This window comes from Pinus tabuliformis, chromosome J (genome assembly GCF_031772625.1).
Source record: "Pinus tabuliformis cultivar Carrire ecotype Pingquan chromosome J, CPIR1, whole genome shotgun sequence".
NCBI lineage: Eukaryota > Viridiplantae > Streptophyta > Pinopsida > Pinales > Pinaceae > Pinus > Pinus tabuliformis.
In genome coordinates this window covers 1,266,518,690-1,266,534,474 of record NC_142295.1, presented here as the reverse complement: position 1 = coordinate 1,266,534,474, position 15,785 = coordinate 1,266,518,690, and the positions used below count along the sequence as shown (strand labels likewise).

The window sequence follows — 15,785 nt, the reverse complement described above, 5'->3', positions numbered from 1 at the left end:
CCATAGTGTGAAAATTCCTGAATCCAACACATCAAAAACCCCTACTGCAATATCTGGTTTACTATCTCCTACTTGTTCTTTACATTAACAAGTTATTTAATAACATAAACATTGAAGTAAACACAATTGCAGTCTTCACAAATATACAGATCAACAACTGAAATACACTAAGACAACACAAGGGACACCTTTATTTTTGGATAATCATCCCAGGAAAAACCCAATGCGGGAAAACCGGTGCAACATATATGAGGGTTTTATTATTAAGCATATTTCTGAATACAACCAGGGTGCCAAAAATGGCTCACCCTTCAGAGAATATCCTTGGCAGGAGTATCTCTCTCCAGAGACAGATATTCCGGCAAATCAGCAACAAGATGATCAACCCCACAGTGACTCTGACTGTTCCTTGTGCTGGACAGCAAAATCTGCTCCAAGCACTCCTCTGGAATTGCGTCACCCTCTCTAGAACCGCGTCACCCTCTCCCAGTTGATCTGCTCTCTGTCTGCCCCACAGAACCTCCTCAGCGCAGCCTCTTCAGCCCAGCGTCAACCTCTACAACCCTCTGCTCTTTCTGTGTCAACCTCTGCGGCTTCTGCATCCTCTGCGCTGGCCTCCTTAGCATCTCCGTCAACCCTCCTAGGCTCTGCGTTGCCTCTTCCGACACTTTGCTGCCTCTCTGATATGTATTCTTCAGCCTTGGATCGAAATCCATTGTTGAACTGCTGCTCATTGCAACTGATCTCTAACTCTATTTTCTCAGCAAACCCAACCCCAAAAAATCGAATTCTTGATCTCTCTTGGTGTATCTTCAACTGATCCTTTAGCCTCCTCTTATACTTTTCCTGTTGACAAATCAACGGCTGAGATTAAGTCCCTAATCAATGACTAAGATTAGAACTGGCTTGATCCTCGTCACTTAAGACTTTCTCACCCATGTTATATTAATACACATCAATATTTTAATTTTCCTAAGTTTAGACTTAGGGACCCATTAAAGATATTAATTATTTTAATATCTCTTCATCTGGGTGGAATTTCTCCAAACGATTTTTGGGTCTTGGAGATCTCATGTGCCTTAGCCTCTCCACCAATTTTCATGGCCAGAGCACATCCAATGCTACTCAAAATCAACACTTTCTCTTAGCGAGGAATGTGCTCTAGTAATGCCTCACCATAAAAGCATCACACTGATCCTCCACATCGGTCTGCTGTGCTGATGCTTGGCCTGCTGCCCCACATCCACTGTACTGCTTCTTGTACTGTTGCCCATGACACTACCACTGCCACTACTACATCTGTACTGTAGCTCCCTCTCAAGATGCTGCCTCATGCTGCCCATAGCACGACCACTGCTAACTGCTGCACTTCAACTCAGTTACGGAGAAGTAAGTAACTGACTTCACCCAAGCACTGACATCCTCGTCAGTCTGGAAGCCTCGTGATGCTGAAGCTACCTTTGCTGCTATCCTGTGCTCCCTCTACTGCCACTGCGCTGTTGCAACCTCTTCTGTGCCTCTCGCACTGCTGTAACCTCCACTGTGCTGCTACAGACTTCTGCACTCTAGCACTGCCTTGTCGCTCCATCACACCTTGCTCCACCCGACACTTGTCATCATGCTACCGTTGTTAAGGGTTCTCGTAGTCGGATGTGATCTAAGAGTTTGGGCACCTCAAGGATCCCGCCCGTGCACTGTAGTCCTCTGGACTACAACTCTATGTCTTCCCACCTCTTCTCTAGAGGCGCATGAGCACTCATGGCACAATCATCATCAGTCTCGACATCCTTCTCCACCTTTGCTGGAGCAACTTTCGAGTCAAAAGCTTCTCCCTTGCCTTTCTTCCTGGGGCACTGAGATGCATAATGTCCCAGCTCCCCACAGTTGAAGCACTTGACTTTGGAGATGTCTTTCTTCTTCCTCTTCTGAAACCCCTGCTATCCTGCAGATGTTAGATCTGCATCCTCCTCCTCCTCCTTGATTCAAACTCCTTTCCCGCTACTCCCTGGCACCTGCCTTGGTCATTCTCTTGAGCTCTTCTTGTCGAATAGCTTCCCACATCTCCTCCTAATTGGGGAGAGTCACTCTGCGCAAGATGATTTGGACAAATGTCTCCCACTCCTCGGAGATTGCATTCAAGGCAGTCCTGACCATGAACTCTGGATCCGGTGTAGACCCCACGGAAGTAAGCTAGTCGCGAATTCCTTGCAACCTGAGAAGGAACGGATTTATTTCCTCTCCTTTCTGCGTTTGATATGACCTCCACTGATTTTCCAATAACTTTTTCCGCTGCGCAGAAGAGCCCTGGTATAAGGTGGTCAGGGTTTGCCACATTTCCCTTGCTGTGTTTTTCTTAGTAATATGTGGTATGACATGATCCTTGACCCCGTCTAGAATCATGCATTTCGCCTTCGCCTAGGCCTCCTTATACTTCTCATTCGCGTCAGGGTAAACTGAGACAACTACGGTTCTCAAGGCATAGTCCTTGATGCGATGTTTATCCAGGATTGCCAGGATCCTGGCTTTCCAGATGACAAAATTGGAAGCCCTATCTAATCTATTATGATCCCTCAATCCATTCACTGCCATCTCTGCTCCTCTTCTAGACTCCTTCTGAGTCTCGGCTTCCCTCCTGGAAATCCTTCGGCTAACTGTCGAATCACTCCTCTCCAATCCTCTTTTGCCGCTGCAACTCGGATCTAGATTTATTGGCTAGAAATTTGTCGAAGTAGTGCTTCCCTCTACCTTGGTTCCGTCTCCTTAGACATTGTTCTACATAGACATAAACAATGTCCCACTAGCTCCTCAAATCACAATCTGCACAACTCTCTTAACCTCGGAAATTGAAGAACTTGAGCCCTTCAGTCTCTGCACAATCACGGTGAAGGTTGAATCTGCTCCTCCTGTCCAATTGCGTCAATCCTTCCTAGCTGAGAAGGATGACGTGGCTCTGCGAGAGCCTGTTCTGCCCCTCTTTGCCTCTGCGCTGGCCCTTCTCCTGCCTCAGAATGCCGACACAGGCTTTGCGTGAGCCTCTGTGTCACCCTCTTTGCATTGCGTCACTCCTCTTGCCTCTTCAACTCTGGAACAACACTGTCTCTCGGGACAGCTGCTTCTCTGTTGCAAATTCTCAGATTTCTTCGACTGGTGCCTTCAGTCCTCTTTGATCTGCAATCGCTCTGACACCATGTGAAAATTCTTGAATCTAACACATCAGAAACCCCTACTGCAATATCTGGTTTACTATGTCCTACTTGTTCTTTACATTAACAAGTTATTTAATAACATAAATATCGAAGTAAACACATTGTAGCCTTCACAAATATACAGATCAACAACTAAAATAAACTGGGACAACACAAGGGACACCGTTATTTTTCGACAATCGTCCTCGGAAAAACCCAATGTGGGAAACCCGGTGCAGCATATATGATGGTTTTATTATTAAGCAGATTTTTGAATACAACTAGGGTGCCAAAAATGGCTCACCCTTCAGAGAATATCCTTGGCAAGAGTACCTCTCTCCGGAGACAGATATTCCAGCAAATCAAAAATCGGATGATCAACCCCACATTGACTTTGATTGTTCTTTGTGTTGGACAACGAAAGCTGCTCCAAGCACTCCTCTGGAACTGCGTCACCATCTCCCGGTTGATTTGCTTTTAGTTTGCCCCATAATACCTTCTTAGCGCACGCTGTTCAGCCAAGTGTCAGCCTCTACAACCCTCTACATTGTCCTGCGTTAGCCTCTGCGGCTTTTTGCGTCAGCCTTTATGTCCTTCGCGTTTGCCTCTGTGGCTTCTGCGTCCTATGCACTAGCCTCCTTAGCCTCTGCGTCAACCCTCCTAGGCTCTGTGTTGCCTCTTCCGACACTTTGTTGCCTCTCTGATATGTATTCTTCAGCCTTGGATCGAAATCCCTTGTTGAACTGCCCCTCACTGCAACTGATATCTAAATCGATTTCCTCAGCAAACCCAGCTCCAGAAAATCGAATTTTTAATCTCTCTTGGTGTATCTTCAACTGACCCTCAAGCTTTTTCTTATACTTTTCCTGTTGACGAATCAACAATCGAGATTAAGTCCTTAATCAATGGCTAGGATTAGAACTGGCTTGATCCTCGTCACTTATAACTCTCACCCATTTTATCTTAATACACATTAATATTTTAATTTTCCTAACTTTAGACTTAGGGACCCATTAAAAATATTAATTATTTTAATATCTCTTCATCCGGGTGGAATTTCTCCAAACGATTTCTGGGTCTTGGAGATCTCATGTGCCTTAGCCTCTTCACCAATTTTCATGGCTAGAACACATCCGATGCTACTCAAAATTAACACATAGCACTACCGATGGACATATTGTGTACTGCCGTACTCCCTATGACTAGGATGCATGGTGTTCAACAACTTGATCTGGGATCAAGAACTAACTTTTGTCAGTGGAGAGTGGTAAGGTCTTGTCACTCATTCTCGATCACTTCTTCATTATTACTTCATGGTTCAACAGAGCAGAGTAGAGCAAAGCAGTGATGACAGAGATGGTACATCACGACAGGATGACATGATGATGATAGATGGATTAACTGGTGGAATTCTCCCTAGTTGAGAGGGAGTGTTAAAATTAGCAACTAGGGCCAAATTCCACCTTGGGACAGCTCATATAATGGTGATGATTATTGCATTGGATTCCTCTTTTCGAGAGGTCCAAGTTTGATATAAAGGTCATTTCATTCGGACAAGCAAAATTGTGATTTTGAATTTATTCTCTCACATGTACAAATTGTTCAGGTCGGCCTCAACTTAACGTAGGCTCAAGAAGCCCAATAGATGTGTCCCTTCAAAGTTCACACACATCAAAGTGTATAAATAGAAGAGACCTTGCTCCTAATTTGGACATCATTCAATCAACAATTCTTCTTTCTCTTCAACAGATTGGTTCGTACAGCTAAGGGATCTTCTCTCTCTCTCTCACATGTCTGGCTAGGAGGACTGTTTTCCTGGGCTGAAACAGAACCAAAAATTTCAGAATGTTGCCCAGTGTTGACACTTGCTGATTTGACCGAATTTTGACTGCGTTTTGGTGGCAGAATTTCGCTCTCTTGAGGCTGCATTAATTGGCACAAAAATCTAGGTGTTTGGGACTGTTTGACCAGCGTTGACCGCAGGGCTGACTGCTGTTTGACCGAGTTTGACCAGTATTTGTGGGACTGTTTTGGGTTGACTTTGACCCTTGATGGAGGCCAAATTAATCTGCCTTTGAACGAGCTTCAAAGGAGGTGACTTGCTGCTGATTTGACCAGCATTGACTTTCTGGTTAGGGCTGAAGTTTGACTGCAGAATTTGACAGGGCTGATTTGACTTTGTATTGCGCTAATCTATTTATGTACTCTCTCTCTCTCTGCTGAACTATTGAATAATAATAAGAATATTTGATCAAAGGGTTTTCCCCACATTGGGGTTTTTCCCTGACATCCACCAAATCTGGTGTCCTCTTGTCTTGGCTTGTCTTCTGCATATGTTTTTATGTTCTATCTACATTTACTGTCAATGTGATTGCTACTGAAAATTATTGGAAATTTTCATTGGGCTGTTAAAGGAACATTGAAGTAAATTGTGCTAAGCATAGAACATACCAGTGTTATCTAAAATTAACAGCATGGCACATAAGCATCAAGTCCTAGCAATCCATGAGTAAGCTATCTTCATTGTGTATGTTCATCATGGTACAACCAAGGGTAGTCAACACACCGTGCACCCCACATCAAATGAAACACCCTCAAGTATGGTGTAAACACTTTTAGAGTAACCCCAAAAGTTAACATTAGGTAGCTCTGTCATTACTAGGTAATTTCTTAAAATTTTCTCATCTGATTGGAGTAAGGATGTCCTTGAATGTAGATATTTTATAGCTTTTACTCTATTTCAAGGGAAGATGTGACTGCTAGGATCTTTATCTGCCAAAGACATGTCTACTCTGCCCTTGTCACCTCATGATTTGTTAACTTTAGTCTGAGATCCTTTCAGAAGACTAATTCTTTATAATTAGGACCTTCTGTAATTTCTTCATGTGATCTAGTTTGAAGTGAAACTTCAAGTTTTCTGTGTTGACGTATTCCAATATATAATTCCTAAATGCTTTTAATAGTTAATAACCAACAACTTGTTTCAATGTTTTATGCAGCATGCAGCAGTTCTTGATTTTGATAGTTGCACATCGTTCTTTGGGGTCTATGATGGCCATGGAGGTATTCAATATTATTTATGATAAATTCATTATATATGTGTTCTCATGGAGTTTACTATTTGATAATTTCATAGTTATGCCCATCTAGCTTGAATAAGTTTTACCATTTAGTAGTTTTGCACTTTGAGTTTCCAAAATGATTCAGAACTTTTAAGTTTGCTATTGGCATATGGCAGAGTCAGACCTTTGGTTTGAATTGCATGTCATGTATATGATAGCATTGCGTTTCAGGCACCTTATGTGCCATGCCTAATGCCATATTGTACTACATTATAAATCAGCAGACTTTTTCTCAGATGCATGCTTTTTTAAGGGAAGAGTGTACACCACTTCAGATTGTGGTCTATCCACCTGTAGACACAAATTCATCTACATCGGTTGATTGTTGAAATTCTATGTTGCTCATTTGCAGCTAATATTATATATATTTTCTTATTTCTAGTTTGCACTGGTATTTGTTGCCACGTTGCACTCTTTACACTTCCCACTTGTCATCCATCTGACTATTCATTGCCTGACCGGCAGTTAATACAGTACCAACTTTTCCAGAAGTGGCTAACCTTGGCCCAAATCACCTAAACTCCCAGAGCAAACCATCTCCAGTATCTCTCAGATTGCTCATGTATACTAAGGACAAGATACGACGGACGGTTTCTAGTGAGGAGCTAGACAACTGATGATTTATTTATTTTTCCACATTTAAAATGCTTGTATAAGAAATATTCACAACACAAGAAAACTCAGAAGATGCATCTTTTTGGCGTTTTTTTTCAAATACTGGCTTCTTTTCTAGATGTCATATAAAGGATATTTTTAACAGGTCATGCTCGTGTAGAATACTCCTAGGTCTGATGCAAGAGGTGCCCAATTTATCCTTTCATTACTTTCTCATGCTTATCCAGAATGATTTATTAGTGAATTTACAACTGGGATGAAAACAATCGTTATGTAACTTATGTTTAGGGGTTGATACTGATTTAAATTTGTCATCATGCCAGAGTGACCCTTTGCAAAAAGTAGGGGTTCTCAGTCTGTTGAATCTGCAAAAGGGCTTCCTTAAGAACTGCTTGAGCACCTCATAATTATGGATATTTTTTCCCTTGTAGACACCAGGTTCTCAGCCTATACTACTTTCATAAAGGGATAAGATATTGTAACCGATTGATTTTGTCCTAAAGACACAAAAGACTTGCCAATTGTTTGTTGAAAGAAGTTGTCATTGATGTCAAAGGTTGTCCAAATGAAAGAGAAAGTTACATATTCAAATAGCATATTTTTGAAATATTGTTTTTGGATTTATTGATGCCCCATTTGGATACCCTTATCTTTGAATGCATTTTTACTAACATGTATGGTTGGAAAGCTTATTTTGAGACCTTTCCAATGGTATATGGGACTCCCTTTAACTCTTCATGGTTGAGGAGAAATGATTTTTCAAATATTCATTTTGCTAGTTGCACAAGCCACTTTAGCCAGTGGACAAGTCAACCCAGCCATTTGACAAGTTGGCCCAGTCTAGACACTGAATGCACTATAAATTAGCATGAGAAGGAGCATTTCAAGTCACTCATTCAAACAACTTTGGATATGCTCAAACAAGCGAAGAAAGGGAGGAGTTTTGAGGTTCATAACCCATGAACTAGAAGTGAAGAGGAGCTGATTTGGAGAGACTTTCTGTGAAGGATTTTTGGCACATTTTGAAGGCCTTTTGGCTCCTTTTGGAAGTTTTTTTTTTCCTTATTGTCGAAGGATTTTTGGCACACTTTTTGAATGTTGTTGGCTCTGGTTAGAAGGCTGATTGCAAACCTGTTCTTGAGGGCCAAATTATGCCCCCTTTGAAGGCCGGATTTCAGGACCGAAGTTTTGGTACAAAGAAGGCTGAACTCAGGTCAATTTTGAGGGCTAAATCCTGGTGTGTTTGAAGGCGATTTTCAGGTCTGTTTTGAAGATCTGAGACTGTCATCTGTTGAGGAGGCCGGACTCTATGGAGGAGGAAGAATTCTAGAGGCTGAGTTCTGCTGATAAGGAGGTTGAGTTCAAGGATCATTTGTTGAGGGAAGTTTTGCTTCTAAGAAGGCTATGTTTGTGAAAATTCCTAGATCTAATAATCACATGAATCCTACTGCAAACAGCTGAATCTACTTCAATATTTCAAGAAGAAATCTGAAATAAGATTGTAAGAAATCTGAAATAAGATTGTAATATAAAAATTGATCTAGGTGAAGTAAATTACTGAAGCAGCCTACACCAAATTAAATATGATTTTGAAACATAGAAACTGAGCAAGGAAATACAAACACATAGGACACCGTTATTTTTGGACAAATGTCCTCGGAAAAATCCAATGCGAGAAAACTAGTGCAACAAATCTGAGTGTTTATTATTATTATTAAGCAGTAACAAATTTTGAATACATCGCTGAATACCTCACAGGGTTATTCAGTTACAAAGAGAAATACTGGCAGAAGCTTTGTGAGATTACCTCACACAATCACTGAGAAAAAGTCCCGGTTGTTCCGACTGCTAGATGAGTTGCCCTTGGCAGGCCCTGCGCTGTCTCCGTGCTGCCTCTACGCTCTCCCAACGTCAACCCTCTCAGGCACAGCGTCACCCAACTGGGGAATCAATCAGTAGCCCATAGTCATTGGTCTCGGCCTCCCGGTCTCACACCCCAACTTTCGGCTGCTGAAACTGACTCTTTGATCTGATTTTCAACTTTCTCTCTCCCTCTGCACTGCTTTTGCATGGCCCTCCTGGCCCTACGTCAGCCTCTGTGTCAAGGGTATTGGATTACTCTCTGCCTCTCTTTGCTGATGATTCTCCGACTGAGAATCTCACTTTCTCTCCGGAAGCTATCCCTGCCCCTCTGCTACAATAAATCACTTCAATTGAATTTTCCTCTTGAGAACTTCTGACTTCAGAAAATTGATCTCCTTGATCTCTCAATGTGTATTTTCCAAATAACCCTCAAGCCCCTTCTTATATCTTCATGTTAGACAACCAACGACTTAGATTAACTCCTAATCAAAGATTTAGATCGTTTTGATTTGATCTCCGTCTTTATCTAGAAGATTCACCCACAATTAGATTAATACCCATTAATATATTAATTTTTCTAAATTTAGACTTAGGAAACCATTAAAAATATTAATTATTTTGATATAATCGTCTTTGGTTGGAATTTCCCAAAACGGTTTTTGGGTTCTTTGGAATGCATGTGCCCAACCCTCCCTGCAAAATTTGAAGCCTAGAGCACATCCGATGCTACCCCAAATCAACGCTCCCTCTTAGCGAGAAATGTGCTCTAGCAATATACTGTTGCTGCATATTGCTCTGACTCTGAAGCATTGCCCTCTCCGTTGCTAATGTCTGACATGCTGTCCACCAACTACTGCGCTGTTGCTGCAACTGTATTGTTGCCTTTGACACTTCCACTGCTAATGCTACATTTGTACTACAACTCCCTCTTAAATGCTGCATCTGCTATGCTGCTAGCACTGCCACTGCTAACACTGCATCCGTACTGCAACTCAATTGTTGAGAGAAGCAACTGAAAACACCCAAAACTGGACAAGTATCCAGTGGATACACCTCGGTGCTGAAAGCCTGACTGCTGCTAGTCCCACATTGTCTTCTGAAGCCATTGTGCTGTTGAAGATCTGCACTTTGCCTCCACACACTGCTGCCTCTCTGCTCTGCGCTACTCAAGTTCTGGTGCTGCTAACTACTGTCTCTGTCGCTCCAACACTCCATGGCACCAACTGAAAACTCCTCCATCCCGCTACTACTGATCATGGGATCTTGTATCAAGGTGATGGTCCAAGAGGTGGGCTCTTCAAGGACCCTGTCCATCTGTATCTCTTTCGAACTACAATTCTAAATCAACCCACCTCCCTTCTGGAGTTATCTTGGCTGTCATGGCGAACTCCTCCTCTTGTTCGATCTTTGCGGTTGCAACCTTAGGATCGTACTTCTCATCCTTGTCCTTTTTCTTCAAAGGACATTGGGATGCATAGTGGCCTATCTCGCTACATCTGAAACACTTTGCCTTGGAGACGTCTTTCTTTCGTCTCTGTTTCCCTTGCTTCCCTTTCGATGCATGGGCTGCATTCTTCTCCTCCTCCTTGGGCTTCGACCCATTGCTGCTGCTGCTTCCATCAAGTTTGACCTTGACCAGGTCTCTCCTCAGCTCCTCTTCTTTTAGAGTTGCCCACATCTCATCCCAATTGGGCAATGTTGCTCCTCCCAGGATACTTTGGAAAAAGACTTCTCACTCTCCGAGACAAAATTTAGGGCCAATCTCACTAACTCTGGATTCTGAGGTGTATGCCCCGCAGTCGACAACTCATCATGGGTCTCCTTCAGCTTCGTTAGGAATGGATCCACACGTTCTCCCTTCTGCATCTACGCAGATCTCAACTTCTGTTCCAAGTACATATTTCGCTGTTCGGAAGATCCTTGATACAACGTGGCCAAGGGATCCCGCATCTCCTTAGCAATTGCTTTGCTAGCAACGTGGCACACCACATGATCCTTGACTCCATCTAGGATCATCCTCTTGGCCTTTGCCATCTTAGCCTTGCACTTCTTTAGCGAATCTGCATGCGCATGTTTAGCTACCACACTATCGAAATACGTCTTGAGGGCATGCTCATCTAAAAGGAAGGACATTCTAGTCTTCTAGATGACGTAGTTGGAAGCTCCATCCAACTTGTCCTGATCCATCAAGGCACTAGTTGCCATATCCTCCGAAAATTGTCGAACAACTCCCTCTTTCTCCCTACTGACGAGCTTCTAAGCTGGCTTACATACTCCCTGATGGAGCTGGTAAGTTTGATGCTCCTCTGTTGCCTAGCAAATGAGAAGTACTGATTTCCTCGGCAATAAATCACTGAGGAAGTATTCCCTCACTATGAGATTTGCTTCCTTCTTACGATGGCTTTTCTGCCCAGCTCTTAGCTTGCAAAAACTGCGTCCCTCTAGTTTTGTGCTGAGGCTTTGTGTGGTTCCCTCTACCTTGGCAAATTCTCGATTTGGTAGTCTTACCTCTCTATCAACTCACTTAGAGAGAGAGACAATCCCAAAAATATAGCCCTCCTGGTTAGAATTGCGCAATCCCTTAGGGGATTCGAACTGCTGCTTGTTGCAGCAAGTTGGCCCTTGCTTCAGTGCTAGATCTGCTCTTCCTGTTTCACATCAACAACGCTGATTCCATATGCAAATTCCTAGATCTAACAATCTCAGGAATCCTACTGCAACCAACTGAATCTACTTCACCTAGATCGATTTTTATATTACAATCTTATTTCAGATTTCTTCTTGAAATATTGAAGTAAATTACTGAAGCAACCTACGCCAAATTAAATATGATTATGAAACATAGAAACTGAGCAAGGAAATACAAACACATAGGACACCGTTATTTTTGGACAAATATCCCCGGGAAAACCCAATACAGGAAAATCGGTGCAACAACTTTGAGGGTTTATTATTATTAAGTAGTAGCAAATTATGAATACATCGCTGAATACCTCACAGGGTTATTTAGTTACAGAGAGAAATACTGGCAGAAGCTTTGTGAGATTACCTCACACAATCATTGAGAAAAAGTCTTGGCTGTTTCAGCTGCTGGATGAGGTGCCCCTGGCAGGCCCTGCGCTGTCCCAACGTCAACCCTCTCAGGCACAACGTCACCCAATTGGGGAATTGCTCAGTAGCCCAGAGTCACTGCTCTCAGCCCCCCGGTCTCACACCTCGACTTTCGGCTGCTGAAACTGACTCTTTGCTCTGATTTTCGACTTTCTATCTCTCCCTTTGCACTGCTTCTGTGTGGCCCTCCTGGCCCTGCATCAGCCTCCGTGTCAAGGATACTGGATCACTCTCTACCTCTCTCTGCTGATGATTCTCCGACTGAGAATCTCACTCTCTCTGAAAGCTATCCCCGTCCCTCTGTTGCAAGAAATCTCCTCAATTGAATTTTCCTCCTGAGAACTTCTCACTTCAGAAAATCGATCTCCTTGTTCTCTCAGTGTGTATTTTCCAAATGACCCTCAAGCCTCTTCTTATATCTCACTGTTGGACAACCAACGACCTAGATTAACTCCTAATCAAAGGGTCATATCGTTTTGATTTGATCTCCGTCTTTATCTAGAAGATTCACCCACAATTAGATTAATACCCATTAATATTTTAATTTTCCTAAGTTTAGACTTAGGAACCCCTTAAAATATTGGTTATTTTAATATAATCGTCTCTTGGTGGAATTTCCCAAAACGGTTTCCGGGTTCTTTGGAATGCATGTGCCCAAGCCTCCCTGCAAAATTTGATGCCTAGAGCACATCCGATGCTACCCCAAATCAACAATCTTTAGGAAGCCAAGTGTTTGTGTGAAGGACAGAGGAGTAACTGCCAGAAGGGAAAACTTTCTTTGACTAATATTGACTCTTGTACAAGCTTTGGTGCTGATTAATCAGGGAGTTGGTGCTATTAGTGTTGATAAATCAGGGAGTTGGTGTTGATAAACCGGGGAGTTGGTGCTTCCTTTGTAGATGGTGTTGATAAACCAGGGAGTTGGTACTTCCTTTTAGTTGGTGCTAATAAACCAGGGAGTTGGTGCTTCCTTTCAGTGAGTGCTGATAAACCAGGGAGTTGGTGGCTTGGTGCTGATAAACTAGGGAGTTGGTGCTTCCTTTCAGTTAGTGTTGGTAAATTTGAATGTACTCCTTATATATATATATAAAGAAAAATATTTTACGTAAAAATCTCCGTGTTCTATATATTTATGTGCTTTGCTTTATACCTATGGATGCATTTACAAGTTTTTGAAGTTAAATATTGTTAATACTGATTCACCCCCTGACTTAGTACTGTTGAATATTCCAACATTGTCTTTGCTTGTAAATTTTGCCCATAAGCATGACATGGAAAATTTGAAACAAAGGAAAGAGGATTTCTTTTTTGCTGTCAACTAGATCACCACACACCTAATCTAGCATTGTGATTCCTTGGAAGATCTCGGACAAGGTGAATAAATAATGAAGAATTTCAAGTTTAGTTTTTATTTTGCTTCAAAAGTATGGGTAGTATCTGTCATTTGTTCTTAATGATCTATGATTGTTCCTTTGCAGATTCTTTAATAGAAAGAGACGACCAAAAATCATACGAGCCAGGCTGAAATCCATAAATTAATTAGCTAAACCAAGAACATCAACTGATATATTGGAGGAAACTAAACCATGGTTAAGGTTGTTAGTTTCTAACTGGCAATTTATTCTCTAGTAAATACCTTGCTGTAAAATTTATTTAACCACAGATGAATAAAAACACTGCTGGAATTTTAACAGTAAATAAAAGATAAACAACAGAAGCATAAAAATATCAGCAATCTCATACACATGCACACATAAAACTTCTTCCATTCAAATCTGTTGTTTCATTAATAAATTATCTTCAGTGTACAAAGGATCTCTTATTTGGAAAATGGCTCTTTGAGGAAAAATACAAACAATAATACTTGGAATATTTCCATTTGATAAACGATTTGCTAAACCTCTCCTTCGATCTTGCTGGCTGCTAGATCCTTATCCATTGCTGCTCCATATACTCTTCCTTGGACTCTGCACACTTGGATGAATGTCCTTCTCCACCTAATCATTGAGATCTCACCGTCTCACTGTCTTGTCCTCACTAGACGTGTCTTCTCCCATATCCTAGCCTTCCTTTTATAAGTTTGAGTTATTGACCGATTCCACAACTCTAATTCTCCAAAGTGATTTACGGTTGATATTAGATCTCAACTTCACTTGAGATCAATGGTTAAGATTGATCTAATTCATTAACACAAATAACCTTTGCATTTCATTAGAATCATTAACTCACTTTTTCTTATGAAGGTCAGTGACTTTAATAATTCCTTTAGATAAAGCGGTTCTAAGTTTAATAGTCCTTTGGATGACTTCCACATGTCTAGACACTTAGACTTGTGTGGAATTACATGTTCGATGCTATTATCATCAAAAATCCCTCTTAGGGAGAATGATATTTCTTGAAGAATCACTTGGAATTGGCTTTCCCTTCGATCTTGGCACAATGTCCCATACTTCATCCTTCACCATGGCTTTTCTTCTATCCTTCTAGTTTGCTGCTGATCCAAAAATCTATGACTGATTTGCAGTGATTAACTTAATCAATGAATAAAAAGATTGTACTTGAAGAACTAAAGAGAGAAAAGAAAGAGACAAGAAGAAATCATATTGTGAACAGAGTTCACCCAGTGTGGGCTACGTCTCTAGGCTAGCTTTCAGTAAGTGACCGCTTCATTAAGTGATGCAAATGCGAAGTTACAATCACTAAGTTTTCAACCTGCAACAATTCTCATCCTTTGGCATGCTTTAAAGATGGTGGTTTCCAAAAAAACCACTTCTGCCTCCTTAAACAGCCAAAACAAAGCTACAGAATCACTACTTTCTCAAGTTTACACAAAGTTTATATAGCATAAAATTCACTTTGTTTGATAGTCCTCTTAGAACATACAACACTCTTGCGCATTAGCAAAGGCTTGGTGGTTTTATAGCAGAGATCATGGGTTCGACCCCGTAGTCTGTTATAACTTATGATAGGCTTGGCACTTTGTTACAACATGTTGAAAAGTGTAACTAGGTTTGATCTTTATAATGACATGTGTAATTGTGATTTTATATAATTGATGTAAATAATAAAAATAAAATTATTATTGTAATGCTTGTCTCATGGGTTTCATGAGCAAGGAACTTTTTTAGTAATGGCTCCCATTGTGAGCCCTTAGGATTGGTGATGAAGTCAGATTGAGTCAATGTCATTTATGAAGGACCCTTCTTGGGCATGTTACATTTGTATATGAGTAAATGAAAGAGTCAAATAGCCCTCCAAGACCAAGCTCAAGCATCTCTTTCAAGTCAGCCTTAAATGAAATAATGAATTTGGTCCAAAAGACATGTCGGCTTACCCACAGTTCAAGTCAGCTTATTATGGATGCTCCAACCACTATAAATAGGGCAGCGTAGCCTCATTTCAGAGACAAAATTTCGGTAAGGAGAAGTTTGCAATAGGAAGTGCGAAGTTCATCAAGGAAGTCTATAACCAAGCGAAGGAAGGGAGAATATAACCGAGGTCATTTCTGATCTGTTTTGGGTTGATCTACTCCACACGTGCGAAGAAAAGGGTGTTGTCCATTGTAGAAGAAGCCGAGGTATCATAGTCTCCTTTGAAGGACATATTAAGGAAGGGAAGGAGTTCATTATCAAGCTGAGTTGCCTAGGAAGCTGCCTCCACCTAACGCGAAAGGAATCAAGGTTCCAAAGTTGATAATTTGCACATGCTAGGGTTTCTGAAGGAAGCCGAGAAGTTGCAGGTCTGAAGTAGAGAAAAGGGAAGCTGAGATGTGAAGTATCGCTGAGGTACAAAGGAAGGCAAGCATTTGGACCAAGTGTTGACATGGGCACGAAAGAAAATCAGTGAAAGGGAACTTGTGTCTTGGTCTTAGAGTGGAAAATAGCTCAAG

The 15,785-nt window shown here is 41.5% G+C and overlaps 1 protein-coding gene across 3 annotated transcripts in view; it reads left to right on the top strand.

Annotated features, from left to right (window-relative positions):
* The window catches only part of LOC149231865 (putative protein phosphatase 2C 21), a 342,884-nt gene that overhangs the window by 98,723 nt on the left and 228,376 nt on the right, over positions 1-15,785 (top strand). For all 3 annotated transcript variants that reach the window (XM_089379293.1, XM_089379292.1, XM_089379291.1), the window contains one exon: positions 6,185-6,248. In XM_089379293.1, the coding sequence (XP_089235419.1) occupies positions 6,185-6,248 (64 nt within the window). The remainder of the gene's footprint in view (positions 1-6,184; positions 6,249-15,785) is intronic.